The sequence below is a fragment of the Lithobates pipiens genome, unplaced genomic scaffold (assembly GCF_037356315.1).
Source record: "Lithobates pipiens isolate NorthernLeopardFrog02 unplaced genomic scaffold, aLitPip1_a1.2 Scaffold_3, whole genome shotgun sequence".
Classification (NCBI taxonomy): domain Eukaryota; kingdom Metazoa; phylum Chordata; class Amphibia; order Anura; family Ranidae; genus Lithobates; species Lithobates pipiens.
Genome location: NW_027507790.1, coordinates 2,322,364 through 2,338,695, shown reverse-complemented (window position 1 = coordinate 2,338,695; position 16,332 = coordinate 2,322,364). Strand labels below are relative to the sequence as shown.

The window sequence follows — 16,332 nt, the reverse complement described above, 5'->3', positions numbered from 1 at the left end:
CTTGTTCCGACATTTCTGCAGAGCATATAGGGCAGGCCCCTACTTTTAAACATCCAACTTACAAACGTCTTCTATTTGCAAACTGAAGGAGACAACAGGAAGTGAGATGAAAAAAGACGGACGGCCAAAAAAATTATACAGGGGTGATAACCCTTCCCTATTTTTTCCAAAAAGCTTAAAAATTGATTTTTGACTAAAGCTACACTTTAAAAATGTACCAGTTCAAAATTACAAACAGATTCTACTTAACACAACAAACCTACACAGTCCCTGTCTTGTTTGCACTACCTTTATACTGCTGTTCTGAGTATATAGAGCCTGGGGGCCCCACACTGTTTCCTTTTTTAAATTTAGGTACGGGGTTCCCCTTACTATCTATACAAGGCCCAAAGGGGCTGGTAATGGGCAGGGAGGGCTACCGTGCCATTTTTTTCTCAATGATTTTCATCCGTATTGCCGGAACCAGACATGACATTAAAACCGCAAGCAGTTTTAAATGACTTTTTTTCCCTTAAATGTCATTTTGTGCAGAGACTGTTCTAAACACGGGAAACATGTGCCACTTCCCAGGCATACTATAGACGCCCCCAGGCACGATATTTAACCACTTGACCACTGAGCACTTAAACACCCTTAATAACCAGACCAATTTTCAGCTTTCGGTGCTCTCACATTTTGAATGACAATTACTCAGTCATGCAACACTGTACCCATATGAAATTTTTGTCCCTTTTTTCACACAAATAGAGCTTTCTTTTGGTGCTATTGAATCACGACTGGATTTTTTATTTTTGTGCTATAAAAGAAAAAGACCGAAAATTCTATAAAAAAAATTATTTTTCTTCGTTTCTGTTATAAAATTTAGCAGTTTAGTAATTTTTCTTCATAAATTTTGGCCAAAATTTATACCACTATATATCTTCGGTAAAAATAAGTACTAATTGGTGGATATTATTTGGTCTTTGTGAAAGTTATAGAGTCCACAAACTATGGTGCCAATACCTAAAAATTGATCACACCTGGTACTGACGGCCTATTTCAATTCTTTTTTTTTTTCTTTATGTGGTACCATTTTTTCTTTCAATAGTTTTTTATTAAGTGTTTGAAAGTAACAACAAGCAGAAAATGCAAACAAAATTCAAGTTACAGTAAATCACTTTTACAATACTCAAAGAGCTGAATAACAAGAACATAAAGAATTGGAGCGAGCAAGAAGAATTGTGTCTGACAATACATTCCTTGGAGCTGATGGATATGACAACTAGAATAAACAGTCGAAAATAAGAGAACGAGCACTGTAGTGCCAACGCGAGTGAGCTACAGTATTTCAGGGGTGACCGTCGGGGTATGAGCCCCGTCTAAAAGCGACCCCAACAGCAAAAAAGAAAAACAAGTAAACTAAAAGAAAAGAGTTACCCTGAGAAGATCAGGCAGAGGACAACAGTCCAAGTGCCCTCAGCTAGAAAGTGGGTGAGGGTGTAAGGGCAAGGCCCCCCCGCCGCCCCCAAAGGTCTCTCACTGCGGAAGGGAAGGTCCCGTCCCTCACTATCCCCATGCACCGCTGACTGCAGTAAAAATATTTAGGTAACCAATGCTAGTGTAAAAAGAACATATAAACAAAAAAAGCCTGGGTGTCAAGCTTACAATGGTCAAAGGAGTTCTTTAGCATCGAAGAGTAAACCTCCGTCCCCTGACAGCCGGGAGGAGGAGGACACAAACCGGGGAAGTAGGTAAAGAGAAATTAAAACATAAACGGTCAGATTCAGGAGCCTCAATACGGTATAAAAAAAAAGGAAATACAGGAAGAATAGGAGAGGAGGGGGGGAAGAAGAAGGACGGGGGGGGGGGGGAATTAGGGTCCAGACAGAGTGTAGATAAGGGATGTAGAGGGTAGTTCCATCCAGGTCCTCCAAAGTGAGCTATTAAGCGGGGAGTACTCCCGGGACTAGGGAGATGTGGCAATACTTCGCACATGGTACACAGATGCATTTTAAGATTCGGGTTTTGTCTAGGGTAATGCTGATTAGCTTTTCTTGTGCCATGATCCAGGAGATTTTATGCTTCACCGCTGCGATTGGGACAGAGGGCTTCTTCTAGTGGGTCGTAATAGTGATTTTGGTCCCCAGTAGAATGAAGAAGATTAAAGCCTCGGAGTGTTTGTCTATCCTCTCTATTTTGAGGTTAAGAAGAGCTATCTCCAGAGTTTGGGGGACCTGGACCGAAGTTACCTTACGTATCAAGTGGAAGACCTTATTCCACAAACACCGATTTTTTGGGCAGGACCACCAAACATGAAGCATGGAGCCCAGATGGTTACAGTTCCGAAAGCACAGCGGTGAAGCATTTGGGTAGAACTTGGCTAAGAGGGAGGGGACTCTATACCACCTGGTAAGTACCTTAAGGTTCGCTTCGATAAGTGAGATATTCAAAAGACGTTTAAAAGAGCGCTGGAAGCATGCAAACCATACATCTTGATCCTAGGAAATGTCCAGGTCTCTCTCCCAGGCTGAAGCCTAAGAGGGCTTAGAGGTCGCTGTGGCTAGGAAGGCATATATGACGGATATCCCGCCCCTTAGGTCCATGGCCTCCGAACACCAAGATTCATTGGGGGTGGAGCAATCTTATGGGGCCAAATTGAGCGGAGGAAGTGTAATAATTGAGAAAATCTATATCGTTCAGAAGGAGGCATTTGGAGTTTACTGGTGCAGTACGCCTCTGATATGGGGCCCGAAGGTGTGAAGAAATTCCCAATTCTAAGAAGGCCCTTGTTGAGCCACCAACTAAATGCTAGGATATTCATTCCCGGGGGAAAAGAGAAAAGAGGGATTGTGAAACAAATATGTAAGAGGACGGAGGGCGGAAACGAGGGCTGTCTGTTTGTGTAGTTGGTCGCACAGGCCTATTGAGTGGGAGAGAGTGGGGGCTAAGATTGAGGGCCTAAGTTTGGAGGGGGACCACATGATGTAATCGATCGTATGACGTGGAATGGCTTGTCTTTCAATTGCAACCCAGGTCTGGTTTTGAACCCTTAGAGTAGACATTTGTGCGAGTTGCGCCGCTTGGTAATACCACCAGAGGTTAGGCAGGGCTAGGCCACCTTGGAATTTTAATCTATATAAGATATGTTTCGAAACAGCGCCTGCCTTTGGGGTTCCAAACGAATTGGAGAATTTTGGTTGTCAGGGCCTGTAATTGGGATTTCCTAATCGGGATTGGGAGGGATCGAAATAGATAAAGAAGACGGGGAAGCAGGGTCATCTTGATTGCATTGATGCGGCCCAACCAGGAAATGTTCTGCTTATCCCAGCTCGTGAGGTCAGATGTAAGCTTCCGAAAGGCTGGAGGGTAGTTAGAGGCGTATAAGGTGTCTATTTTAGGGGAGATGTTAACCCCGAGGTATGGAAGAGATGATTGGCACCAAGAAAAGGGGAAATGGCTCCGTAAGCTATCAAGGCGTTCTGGAGAGACCATGATGTTAAGGGCCAGGGACTTCGAGGGATTCATGCACAGGCCCGAGACCTTGCCAAAGGTATCAAGCACAGATAAAATGTTAGGAGTCGAGATCAGGGGAGAGGTGACATATAGCAGTAAGTCGTCCGCAAACAGCGCACATTTGTGTTCCTGACCTCTGACCCTAACTCCCTTAATATCGGGGTGATCTCTAATGGTTATTGCCAGGGTCTCAATCGCTATGGCGAACAGGAGGGGGGAAAGGGGACAACCCTGTCTGGTGCCTTTTTCTATTATGAGGGGGTCAGAGAAGCATCCTTGGAGTCTGACTTGTGCAGAAGGGGTCGAATATAAGGATCGCAGTGATTGTAGAAAGTGTGGGCCAAAACCTCATCTCTGTAGTACATTAAACAGATAAGGCCAGGAGATGGTGTCAAAAGCTTTTTGTAGATCTATTGACAATAGGAAACCCTCTTGACGGGGTCCGCCATCCCAGCGGGAATTGAGGAGAGAAATCTACTGTTCTTAATTTGGTCAGGTCCTTGTCTCCCCGGGACAAAACCCACCTGGTCTTTGTGGATATACTGGGCTATAAAGGATGAGAGTCTGTTGGAGAGTATTTTCGTAAAAATTTTAAGGTCATTGTTGATAAGCGAGATGGGGCGGAAGTTAGAGACCAATGTGGGATCTTTGCCCGGTTTTTGTATCACTGAAATATATGCCAGGTTAAGGGCTTTGTCCAGTGGAGAGCCGGACCTGAGCGAGTTATAAAATTTGGCCATGAAAGGGGTAAGCATCGACACAAATTTTTTATAGTATCCAACTGAAAAGCCATCTGGATCGGGAGCTGAGTTCTGTTTTAGGTGTTTTATGACTCCCAGAACTTCCGCTTCAGAAATCGGGTCTTCCAGAAGATCCGAGTGATCCGAAGAGAGTTTTGGTAGAGGGACCGAGTCAAGGAAGTCGTCTAGTTGGGATATGGTAACAGGGTGGTCATTCTTATATAAGGAGCGGTAAAAATTATGAAATGTTTCCATAATGCTGTGTGGGTTATGAGACAGATCACCTGAGAGGGTACGAATTTTGGGGAAGGTGTGGACGCGTGGTCTGGGGGACAACTTTACTGCCAGTTTGGTTCCTATTTTCTCTTTTTGAGAGTAGAAGCGGGCCCCTGACCATCTAAGGTGTTTTTCTGCCACAGTGGTAAGAGCTAAGTTTAAGGAGGTTCGGGCCGATTCAAGGGAAAGCAGCGATGCACTAGTTGGGTCGCGTTTATGAGCTTTACTTAGGGAATGAAACTCCCTGGTGAGTTTATCTATCTCATTCCTCCTTCCCTTCTTAAGCTGGGAAGAAAGTTGGACAATATTACCCCTGACTACCACCTTGTGGGCTGCCCACAAGGATTCTGGGGATATTGAATCAGTGTTATTCAGTATGAAATATTCCTGGATGTCACGCTGTATGGATGCGCAGAGGGCCGGGTCACTTAAAAGTGCTTCATTCAGACGCCAGGTGAACCTGTGTCCCGACATGTATGATCATTTTATATAAACTATGACCATAGAATGGTCAGAGATGGGGGAGTCCCTAATTATAGCTTTGGACGTGGAAGGGATGTTGTGGGATTGGATGAAGATGTGGTCGATTCTGGTGTGGAGTTGGTGAGGGGCAGAAAAATGGGTGTAGTCTTTTGATCTAGGGTTCAGTTCTCTCCAGATGTCAACCAGACCCAGAGTATATAGCGAGGAGGCGATTTTAGTGCTCTGTCTCGGGGGTTTCCGAGATTGGGGAGTCCCCTTGGACGATTTGTCTAGGGATTGATCAAAGGGGAGGTTAGTATCCCCTCCCATTACAATTTTCCCCTCCAGCAGTGGGCTAAGAGTGGACAGCATGGAGGAAAAGAAGCTGGCCTGATTCTTGTTTGGGGCATAGTAGGAAATTAATGAATATACAGTGCCCTCTATAGAGCCCTTGACCAAGATATAGCTACCATCCCGATCACTAAATGTGAATTAGTGAGAGAAGCCCACGTTTTTAGCAAAGCATATTGCAACGCCCTTTGTCTTATTAACGGCATTGGAGAGGAAGAATTGGGGACAGTGTCCGGAGAGGAATGAGGGAATATAGGATTTCGGGAAATGAGTTTCCTGCAATAGCAGGACTTCTAAATGCTGGGAGTGATAAAGATGAAAGATTTTACGTCTTTTGAATGGCGAATTTAAACCCTGTACGTTTGTTGTGTGTAACAATCTTTAGATTTTTGGAGAGCTTGGAATCAGAGGCCATGGACCAGAGGTAGGGAGGTGTGCTGTGTGTAGGAGGTTCTTACCCCGATCTCCTGGGATGAGATGCTGCAGATGAACAACACTTCCACAGGGTTCCGAGGGCACAGGGGTCGATGAAGAGCTGGGTTTCTGGAGGACTCGGATGGAAAGGAAGGGGGAGAAAAAGCAAGGAGGGCAGAGAGCGAGGCACCTGAGAAGGAAAGACACAACATATTAATGACGAAGTGTAACATGTAAAAGTGCTTATTGTGTAAATGCAGCCTAACCAAGACCGAAGTCTTCCTACTGGGTGGGGAGGCTGCACCCCAACCCATACCAAATTTCCCAAAAAATGACCATAAAAAAGAAGGAAGAGCAAAAGCCCCAATAAGGTTTCCGAGTGGGGGAAAAATACCACTCTGACAGAGAGGAGGCGCAGAGCAGCCGCTCCGACCCATCCGCCATTAAAAATGACAGAGCTAGGAGGAAAATTGGGGGGGTAGAAGGGGAAGGGGGAGAAAAAAAAAAAAGGGGGAATAAAGGAAAACATAAAACCACCACGCCTTCTCTTCTTGTTCTTCTTCTTGTTCTTCTTCCTTGAGATGTTGACTCCATGCTCTCTCTGGCCGCAATGACAGGGACGTGGTGTGCGGCGACTTATATAGGGACATCACCGGGTGATGTCCCCGCCCGTTGTGATGTCACAGTCCCAGCGTCCCAGAGAACCAATTTTCTTTTGCCTCCCTCAGTATATATACAGATAATAGGGGTTATCACCTCTAAAGAGATAGATACACAGTATCTCCCAAAAGTGACTAGTGAGTAAACCCCTCACATTTTTGTAAATATTTTATTATAACTTTTCATGTGATAACACTGAAGAAATTACACTTTGCTACAATGTACAGTAGAGAGTGTACAGCTTGTATAACAGTGTAAATGTGATGTCCCCTCAAAATAACTCAACACACAGCTTTTAACGTCTAAACCGCTGGCAACAAAAGTGAGTACACCCCTAAGTGAAAATGTCCAAATTGGGCCCAAAGTGTCAAGATTTTGTGTGCCCACTATTATTTTGCAGCACAGCCTTAACCCTCTTGGGCATGGAGTTGGGGCACCATAGTCCTCTTCCACTCCTCCATGACAACATCACGGAACTGGTGGACGTTAGAGACCTTGAGCTCTTCCACCTTCCATTTGAGGATGCCCCACAGATGCTCAATAGGGTTTACATCTGGAGACATGCTTGGCCAGTCCATCACCTTTACCCTCAGTTTCTTTAGCAAGGCAGTGGTCATCTTGGAGTTGTGTTTGGGGTCGTTATCATGTTGGAATACTGCCCTGCAGCCCAGTCCCATGAAGGGTGGGTATCATGCTCTGCTTCAGTATGTCACAGTACATGTTGGAAATCATGCTTCCCTCAATAAGCTGTAGCTCCCCAGTGCTGGCTGCACTCATGCAGCACCAGACCATGACAATCCCACCACCATGCTTGACTGTAGGCAAGACACACTAGTCTTTATACTCCACAACTGGTTGCCGCCACACATGCTTGACACCATCTGAACCAAATAAACATATCTTGGCCTCATCAGACCACAGGACATGGTTCCAGTAAGCCATGTCCTTAGTTTGCTTGTCAACAGCAAACTTTGCAGGCTTTCTTGTGCATCATCTTTAGAAGAGGCTTCCTTCTGGGACAAGGGCCATACAGACCAATTTGATGCAGTGTGTGGTGCATCGTCTGAGCACTGACAGGCTGACATCCCACCCCTTCAACCTCTGCAGCAATGCTGGTAGCACTCATATGTCTATTCTCCAAAGACAATCTCTGGATATGACGCTGAGCACATGCACTCAACTTCTTTGGTCGACCATGGTGAGGCCTGTTCTGAGAGGAACCTGTCCTGTTAAACTGCTGCATGGTCTTGGCCACCATGCTGCAGCTCAGTTTCAGGGTTGTGGCACTAAGGTGGAAAAAAAACCTTTTTCTTATATGCTAGTGAACTGGCTACAGTGTTATCCCCCAAAATTAGGAGGAGAGACATAAATCAGTTTATTTTGGACAAAAGATAAAAAGGGAATCTCTTTATATCCGCACTAAAGATTATCTTGGTGGTGAATATAAAATAGGGTCATATTGTTTGTTTTGTGGCAATTTTCTTATAGCCTAGGCCATCTTTATGTAGAGCAACAATTCTTTTTTTCATATCCTCAGAGAGTTCTAGGCCATAAGGTGCCATGTTGAGAGAGTGAGAGCAATAACAACAAATTTAACACACCTGCTCCCCATTCACACCTATGACCTTGTGGACACTGGGAGGGAAAATGGCTAATTGGGCCCAATTTGGACATTTTCACTTAGGGGTGTACTCACTTTTGTTGCCAGTGATTTAGACATTAATGGCTGTGTTTTGAGTTATTTTGAGAGGACAGCAAATTTACACTGTCTTACAAGCAGCACACTCACCACTTTACATTGTAGCAAAGTGACATTTCTTCAGTGTTGTCACATGAAAAGATATAATAAAATATTCACAAAAATGTGAGGGGTGTACTCACTTTTGTGAGATACTGTAGAAAGACAACAGTAACTCAAATAACCACTCATTACAACCAAGGCATGCAGAATACCATCACTGAATGCACAACACATCGAACCTTGAAGCAGATGGGTTACAGCAGCAGGACACCACACCGGGTGCCACTCCTGTCAGCTAAGAACAGGAAACTGAGGCTCCAATTCACAAAGGCTCAAAATTGGACAACAGAAGATCAAAATAACTTTGCCTGGTCTGATGAGTCTCGACTTTAGCTGTGACATTCAGATGGTAGCTTCCGAATTTGGTGTAAACAACATGAAGGCATAGATCCATCCTGCCTTATATCAATGGTTCAGGCTGGTGGTGTAATGGAATGGGGGATATTTTCTTGGCACACTTTGGACCCTTAGTACAATTGAGCATTGTTTAAACGCGGCAGCCTACCTGAGTATTGTTGCTGAACATGTCCATTCCTTTATGACTACAGTGTACCCATCTCATCTTCTGATGGCTACTTCCAGCAAGATAATGCACCATGTCACAAAGATCAAATCATCTCACCACTGGTTTCTTGAACATGACAATGAGGTCACTGTACTCCAATGGCCTCCACAATCACCAGATCTCAATCCAATAGAACACCTTTTGGGATGTGGTGGAATGGGAGATTCTCATCATGGATGTGCAGCTGACGAATCTGCAGCAACTGTGTGATGCCATCATGCCTATATGGAGCAAAATCTCTGAGGAATGTTTCCAATACCGTGTAGAATCTATGCCACAAAGAACTGAGACAGTTCTGAAGGCAAAAGGGGGTCCAACCCCATACTAGCAAGGTGTACCTAATAAAGTGTCCAGTGAGTATATATGATATTATTCTTTGAGTATTTTTATTGTTTCATATTTTTCTACATATTCATTTAATATTCATTCACATTAAGTGTATTGTGATTACTGACACACACCTTTTTCATGCATAGTGTGACATTTGTTTGCAACTATATACGATATGGTTTGAGGATTTTATTTGTTTCACATTTTTGTACATTTCTTTTTAATGTTTATTTACAATCAGTGTATTGTGGTCACTGTTCTCAGTTATTTATTTATATGACATTTTAAGGAAGCGCACCTGTATGTGTATATCTGTTAAGAATTTGCAAGATACAAATCTAGACTTATGCCGCATACACACGATCGGAATTACCGATAGAAAGTTTTTCCGTCTGGAAAATTGAGAACATGCTATCAATTTTTTGGCTGGCGGAAATTCGGACAGCTAAATTCCGATGGAACATACACATGGTCTCATTTTCCGGTGAAAAGCTCTCATCGGTCTTTTTCTGGCCGGAATTCCGATCATGTGTATGTGGCATAAGACACTAGACAGACAACTGAGATGAATTTAATTTGTGTATTTTTTAATCTCTTGTTAATTAAAGCATGGCATAACTAATACTGTACAACAGTGGCAGTTTCTAAAAATAACAGTAATTATCTGTCCTGGGACATCTTCCACATAAATTGGATAAAAACAAGGTAAACAAATGAGAACAACAATATATAAAGCCAAAATACGTGCAAACATTTCTTGGGAAGCCAATGTGTGGCTAAGGAAGGAGATAATTACCATTACTTCTCATGAACGGTGTTCTGCACACTCACAAAGAAGTGTTTATCTGTACATTTGCAGAGTCACGGGTTCATCCTACTTCACCCTAGTCTGTGGTAAGTGAAGTCATTTTTAAAGTATGTCCTTGTTCACACAGACGTACTTAAGCCTACACCTGTGTGAGTGCTATGTTTTCCTGCACGAGGATGCAGGTGTTCCATTCATTCCTGTGCAGCTAGTCCTATTCATGTCAATTGGGACACAATGACTGCACAAAAAACACAGCTGATGTTCCCAATGTGACAGCTGTGTTTAGAGAGGGGGAGGATTTAGGCTGGATTCACACCTATGCAATTTTAGTGCTTTTTGCATTTTGCAGATTTGCACTACAGAACATGTTCCATAGGAAACCATGTTAAATGGACTGCAGTGCAAATCTGCAAAATGCAAAAAGCACTAAAAATGCATAGATGTGAGTCCAGCCTAAAACCACTGTCAGATTTTACTGCTTTGTAGGGCTTCATTAGGCTGGATTCAAACCTATGCACTTTTAGGCTGGATTCCCACCTATGCATTTTTAGTGCTTTTTTACATTTTGCAGATTTGCACTGCAGTCCATTTACCATAGTTTCATTTGGAACATGTTCTGTAGTGCAAATCTGCAAAATGCACTAAAAATGCATAGGTGTGAATCCAGCCTTAAGACCCATACACACGATAGGACTTTGTACAAACTTTCCCTTGGATTTTTGTACAAAGGGCGTCGGCCCTAAACTTGTATTGCATACACACAGCAGGACTTTTTCAGCCAACTTTCACCAAATCACATGGTTTTTCTGCTCTTTACTGCCACCTTTGGTCAACTTCTGTATTGTTGTCTGATCTTTTGCATTGGTTCTGAGCAAGCCTGTTTGTACTTTGTACAAAAGTCCTATGGTTTTCTGTACACACGATCAGACTTTGCTCCATCTGACTTTTGTTGCCAGAAAGTTTGTCCGTTCCCACAGCCAACAAAAGTCCGATGAAAACCAAAAAAGTTTGTCTGATGGAGCGTACACACGGTCGGATGTTGCTCCAAAACAGCTAATTTGCATGTTTGTTGTCAAAAAGTCTGATCGTGTGTATGGGCCTTTACAGAGATTTCTCCTCAATTTCTGTGAGACACAGGTTCTAGAATTCTAGAATGTAATTTAAGAAAGCATTTACTTCTGTAAATGTAAAAGAAAAAAGTGCAGCGTTAATATACAATAAGATTCAATGTGAATCGAACCAACACTGAAAGGACACGTAGGTGACAAGTATTGGATAAATGTGTACCAATATTAAAGTGCATATGTGCTAAACATAATATAAATGCAAAATCAATTGCTGGTGACAATAGTAATAAACATGGGCAAAAATCAAGACTCAGCTAAAGATGGAATGTTCTTTTGACATCAACAAATAAAGTTCATATGGGAAACTGAGCAAATGTGAAAAATAAAATTCAGATTTTAGGTACCTACCCCTACCCCTGGGTGGCAGACGCACAATCCCTGGTGATCGTGGAGCAGACGATTATCCATCACTGTCTTCATTGAACAGACTCTTTCTCTGATTTCTACATTTTATTTTTCACAATTGCTCAGCTTCCCATATGAACTTTATTTGTTGTTGAAGAACATTCCATCTTTAGCTGAGTCTTATGCCCCGTACACACCATCGGATTTTTGGACAACAAAACCGTGATTTTTTTCCAAAGGATGCTGGCTCAAACTTGTCTTGCATACACACAGTCACACAAATGTTGGCCAAAAATTCAGAACGTGAGAACATGGTGACGTACAAGACGTACGACGAGCCGAGAAAAAGGAAGTTCAATAGCCAGTGTGGCTCCTTCTGCTTTATTCAGAGCATGCGTGAACTTTTGTGCAACGGACTTGTGTACACACGATTGGACTTTCCAACAACAAGTTTTGTTGTCGGAAAATTTGAGAACCTGCTCTCAAACATTTGTGTGGGGAAATTTCGACTGCAAATGTTCAATGGAGCATACACACGCTTGGACTTTCCGACAACAAGCTCACACCGAACATTTCCCGTCGGAAAATCCGACTGTGTGTACGCAGCTTTATGGTTTATTGTTTTTTGCCCATGTTTATTTTGTAATGTCACTAGCAATTGATTTTGCATTTATGATATGTTTAGTACATAGACAATTTCATATTGGAACACATTTGTCCAAGACTTGTCACCTACATGTCCTTTCAATGTAAGTTTAATTCCCATTGATCCCATCTTATCGTATATTAGCGCTGCACTTTTTTCTTTTATTTTCACACAATTTTGTCACGTTGCAGTGTCAGCAGCTTTTTTTGTTGCATAGTAGCGCAGTAATTTTTTATTGATTTCCACTTCTGTATATGTTGCTGTTAGAAAGAGTCCCCTCACTTCCTGTCATGACCGTAAATGCTGTCAGGAATTCTAGTCCTTCCCCTCACTATCCAATATTTAAAAACAAAAAAAAACTTTTTGGGTATAGATACACTTTACTGTAATAAAATAAAACATTAGACAGAGCAGTATACACAGTCCATTTTGACAGGGGTTTCTTGGATGGCCCATTACCACCCTGTTTTTTATGCAGCTACCCACTAAAGCTTTTCATACACTTCTCAAAATTTGGCCTGTCCAGTAGGAACCAGAAGTATTTTGATTAGTGTGTTTCCCAGCTTGACAGATGTCAATTGTTTAATTAAGTTCTGCTGAAGGGACATGTTGGAGAGTTTTCCATCGAACAGCATCTGTAGCCAATCAGCTGCAACCACTTATCAGTGTATTCTGACAATGGTGGGTGTTGCTGTCAGAATACAATGTCCTGGTGGGGGACTAAACTAATAGTGTATGGCCAACTTGACGTATCCACTCACGCTCTTTGCCAGCCACCACCATACATAGTTCAGATCCGACTTCAGGTCGCCCCTAGTCGCCTTAAGTCACGATACATGTAAAAATCTATGTAAGTGAATGAGAGCCGTCTTAATGCACACTACTGAAGTTGCTCCAACTTCAGAAAAGGTTCCTGTACTACTTCAATCCGACTTGTAGGCGACCAGTACCCATTGATTTCAATGGAGGTCGCCTCCAAGTCGGATGTTCATCTATATGAAGGCGACTCTCACAGAATGATCAGCTCTCGAGAGGGAACTCCACGCCAAATTTATTAAAAAAAATTGCCGTGGGTTCCCCCTCCAAGAGCATTCCAGGCCCTTAGGTCTGGTATGGGTTTTAAGGGGAACCCCCTATGCCGAAAAAACAGAGTGGGGGTCCCCCCAGATCCATACCAGACCCTTATCCGAGCACGCTACCTGGCCGGCCAGGAAAAGGGGTGGGGACGAGTGAGCGCCCCCCGAGCCATACCAGGCCGCATGACCCCCCCCACCCCAAAGCACCTTGTCCCCATGTTGATGAGGACAAGGGCCTCTTCCCGACAACCCTTATCGGAATCCGCGAGCCCCCTTTAATAAAGGGGCCCCCGGATCCCGGCCCCCCACCCTAAGTGAATGAGTATGGGGTACAATGTACCCCTACCCATTCACCCTGGAGGGGGAACCCACGCCGTTTTTTTTTTTTTATTTGGTGTGGAGTTCCCCCTTGAGAGCTCATTCTCTGATTGGCCACGGCAAAAGTTGCTTGGCCTGGGGCGACTTAAAGTCGTGTTGTAAGTCGCCCCAAGTCGTGTTGATAAGTCGTGTCCAAGTTGCCTCCAAAAGTCATGTTGAAAGTCGTGTTGCCCCTGTGTGAACCGGCTCTTAGACCCCTTTCACAATGGGTTGTTTTGCAGATGATATTGAGCTAAAAATAGCAATTCCATCAGATCTGGATGGGGAATGGGAACACTATATGTCTGTTTTTGGTTTACTGGATCGAATACCGGATGGCAGCAGGTGTCTACTGACATGTGTCTACTGCTCCATAGAAGAGACCGGAGGATCCGATCAGGTCTGGCTGAAAAACGGACATGTGGGCCTGATTGGACAGACCATGTGAAAGGGGTCCTAACCGAACAAGCTGAAGATGGAAGCTGATTGGTTACCATGTGCAGCTCCACCAGATTCTGTACGCACCAGTTTTAGTAGGTCATCCCTACGGTGCTTTAACAACAAATACTGACAGAGATTAAAAAAAAGCCATGGTTAATGTTTTTTGTTAACATATTTTGTGTTTTATCAGTAGCTCTATAAATCAATATTCAGCAGAGTAAAGCATAAATTGCCGAAGGTACAACAAATAAACAGACAGTACACCAGCCAGAGACAATTCCATAATTCCATATTCTGTACAGTATTAGGCAGTGTATACAATTCTGCATCAAGCCCAGGGCCGGCGGCAGCATATAGGTGGTTTAGGCATCTGCCTTAGGGCACTGAGAAGGTGGGGGGGGGGGTCTTAATATCCCAGTTCCCTGTCCCTGGGAAAGTGTAGAGTAGTTGACCACACATCTCAGCAAGGAATGGGCTACCAGCGGTGCTAGGTGGTCCCCCCCTCCCCTATAAAAACAACCCCCCTCCTCCTTCTCCTGGGCCACCTCCACTGTTTCTCCTGTGCTCTGTTCTGTTCCTTGTGAGGCTGCCCCTGGCTTCTCTAGTGGAGGACAGCAAGCATGTAGCGCTCTGTGCTGCAGCCCAGCCAGCAGAAGCTGGCTGACAAACTCACCATACTCCTGGTGACTGCTGTCATAGATAGACCTGTCCCTCACACACTGGACCCTTGCGATTAATAGTGTGAACTGAGGCTAAGTGTACCTCAGTATCTGTGTAGTGATGACTATCACAGATCTGGAAGTGTCAGTGGTGACAGGAGACTGCACTGCATGATTAGAAATCTGAACTTCAGGATAGACTGCTCTAGGCTTCATTCACACTTGTTATAGTGGAAACGCACATTGACATGCCCTACGTTTGATAAACACACCAAAGGAGCTCCCACACCTTTTTGGGTGGTGAGCTTTGCACGTTTTGACACTCAACAAAGCGTACATCTGCTAGCTGAATTTTTGATGCAGTTAGGATTTACTGGCACCGCAGGCACAACATATATTTTTTTCAGTTTTTCATGTGTTTTCTGGAACGTTCTGGGGGTTAGCAAAATGCACCTTCATCTGAGTAGACAAAAATCCTTGCACTGGCCCTTTTCCTGGTTTTCGCACTTCCTAGGAAATGTCCCGGGAAATCCTTGTTTTCCCGATTTTTTGCCGATAATGTCTTCACCGGCCGCCATTTTATTGAAGACTAGAACAAACAAGAAGTCGGGTGGCCATCAATTGAAATTGAGCTGCGGCACCTCCCACCTTCAGCCCTGCTGCCAGTCTGTCTGTTACCTGATGTGGGGAGGGGCGGGGGGGTGGGCGGTACCGCAGCTCAATTTCTATTGGCAGCCACCCGGCCGGCTCCGCTTATTTTGTTCCACTGACTCTGCCTGTTCGATCCGGTTTTCTGTAATGGCGGCGGAGAGAGTCTCCGCTGCTGGGGGATACCTGATGAGAGGGGGGCTCCACCGGGGGATATCTGATGAGAGGGAGGCTCAACTGGAGGATACCTGATGAGAGGGGGCTCCACTGGGGGATACCCGATGAGAGGGGGGCTTCACTGGGGGATACCTGATGAGCAGGGCTTCACTGGGGGATACCTGATGAGAGGGGGGCTCCACTGGGGGATACCTGATGAGAGGGGGGCTTCACTGGGGGATACCTGATGAGAGGAGGGCTCCACTGGGGGGATACCTGATGAGAGGGGGGCTTCATTGGAAGGTACCTGATGTAAGGGGGACTCCGCTGGGATTGCCTGGTGTAAGGAGGGACTCGGCTGGGGACATCTGATGTAAGGGGGACTCCGTTGGAAATACCTGATGTAAAGTGAGACTCTACTGGGGATACCTGGTTTTAGAGGGACTCCGCTGGGGCTGCCTGATGAAAAGAGGGACTCCGTTGGGAATGCCTGATGTAAGGAGTGACTCCCCTGGAAATGCCTGAAGTAAGGAGGGACTCCGATGGGGACACCTGATGAAAGGAGGGACTCCACTGGGATTGCCTGGTGTAAGTGTAAGGAGGAACTCTACTGGGATTGCCTGGTGTAAGGAGGGACTCCACTGGGGACATCTGATGTAAGGGGGACTGCGCTGGGAATGCCTGATGTAAAGAGGGACTCTACTGGGGATACCTGGTGTAAGAGGAACTCCGCTGGGATTGCCTGGTGTATGGAGGGACTCCGCCGGGAATGCCTTATGCAAGGAGGGACTCTGCTGGGAATGCCTGATGTAAAGAGGGACTTTACTAGGATTGCCTGGTGTAAGGAAGGACTCTATTGGGATTGCCTGGTGTATGGAGGGACACCTGATAACAGGTGAAGTGGCAAGTGACACACTCGGGCTTCCACTGATTCTACATGATGGTGACTTTAACTATTTCTTTTTATATTACAATGTA

General features: G+C 44.6%; 1 protein-coding gene across 1 annotated transcript in view; it reads left to right on the top strand.

Annotated features, from left to right (window-relative positions):
• The first annotated feature begins 5,015 nt into the window (after positions 1-5,015).
• Positions 5,016-16,332, top strand: part of LOC143940069 (olfactory receptor 10AG1-like) — a 68,381-nt gene continuing 57,064 nt past the window's right edge. The window contains exon 1 of the mRNA XM_077461111.1: positions 5,016-5,111. Within this exon, the coding sequence (XP_077317237.1) occupies positions 5,016-5,111 (96 nt within the window). The remainder of the gene's footprint in view (positions 5,112-16,332) is intronic.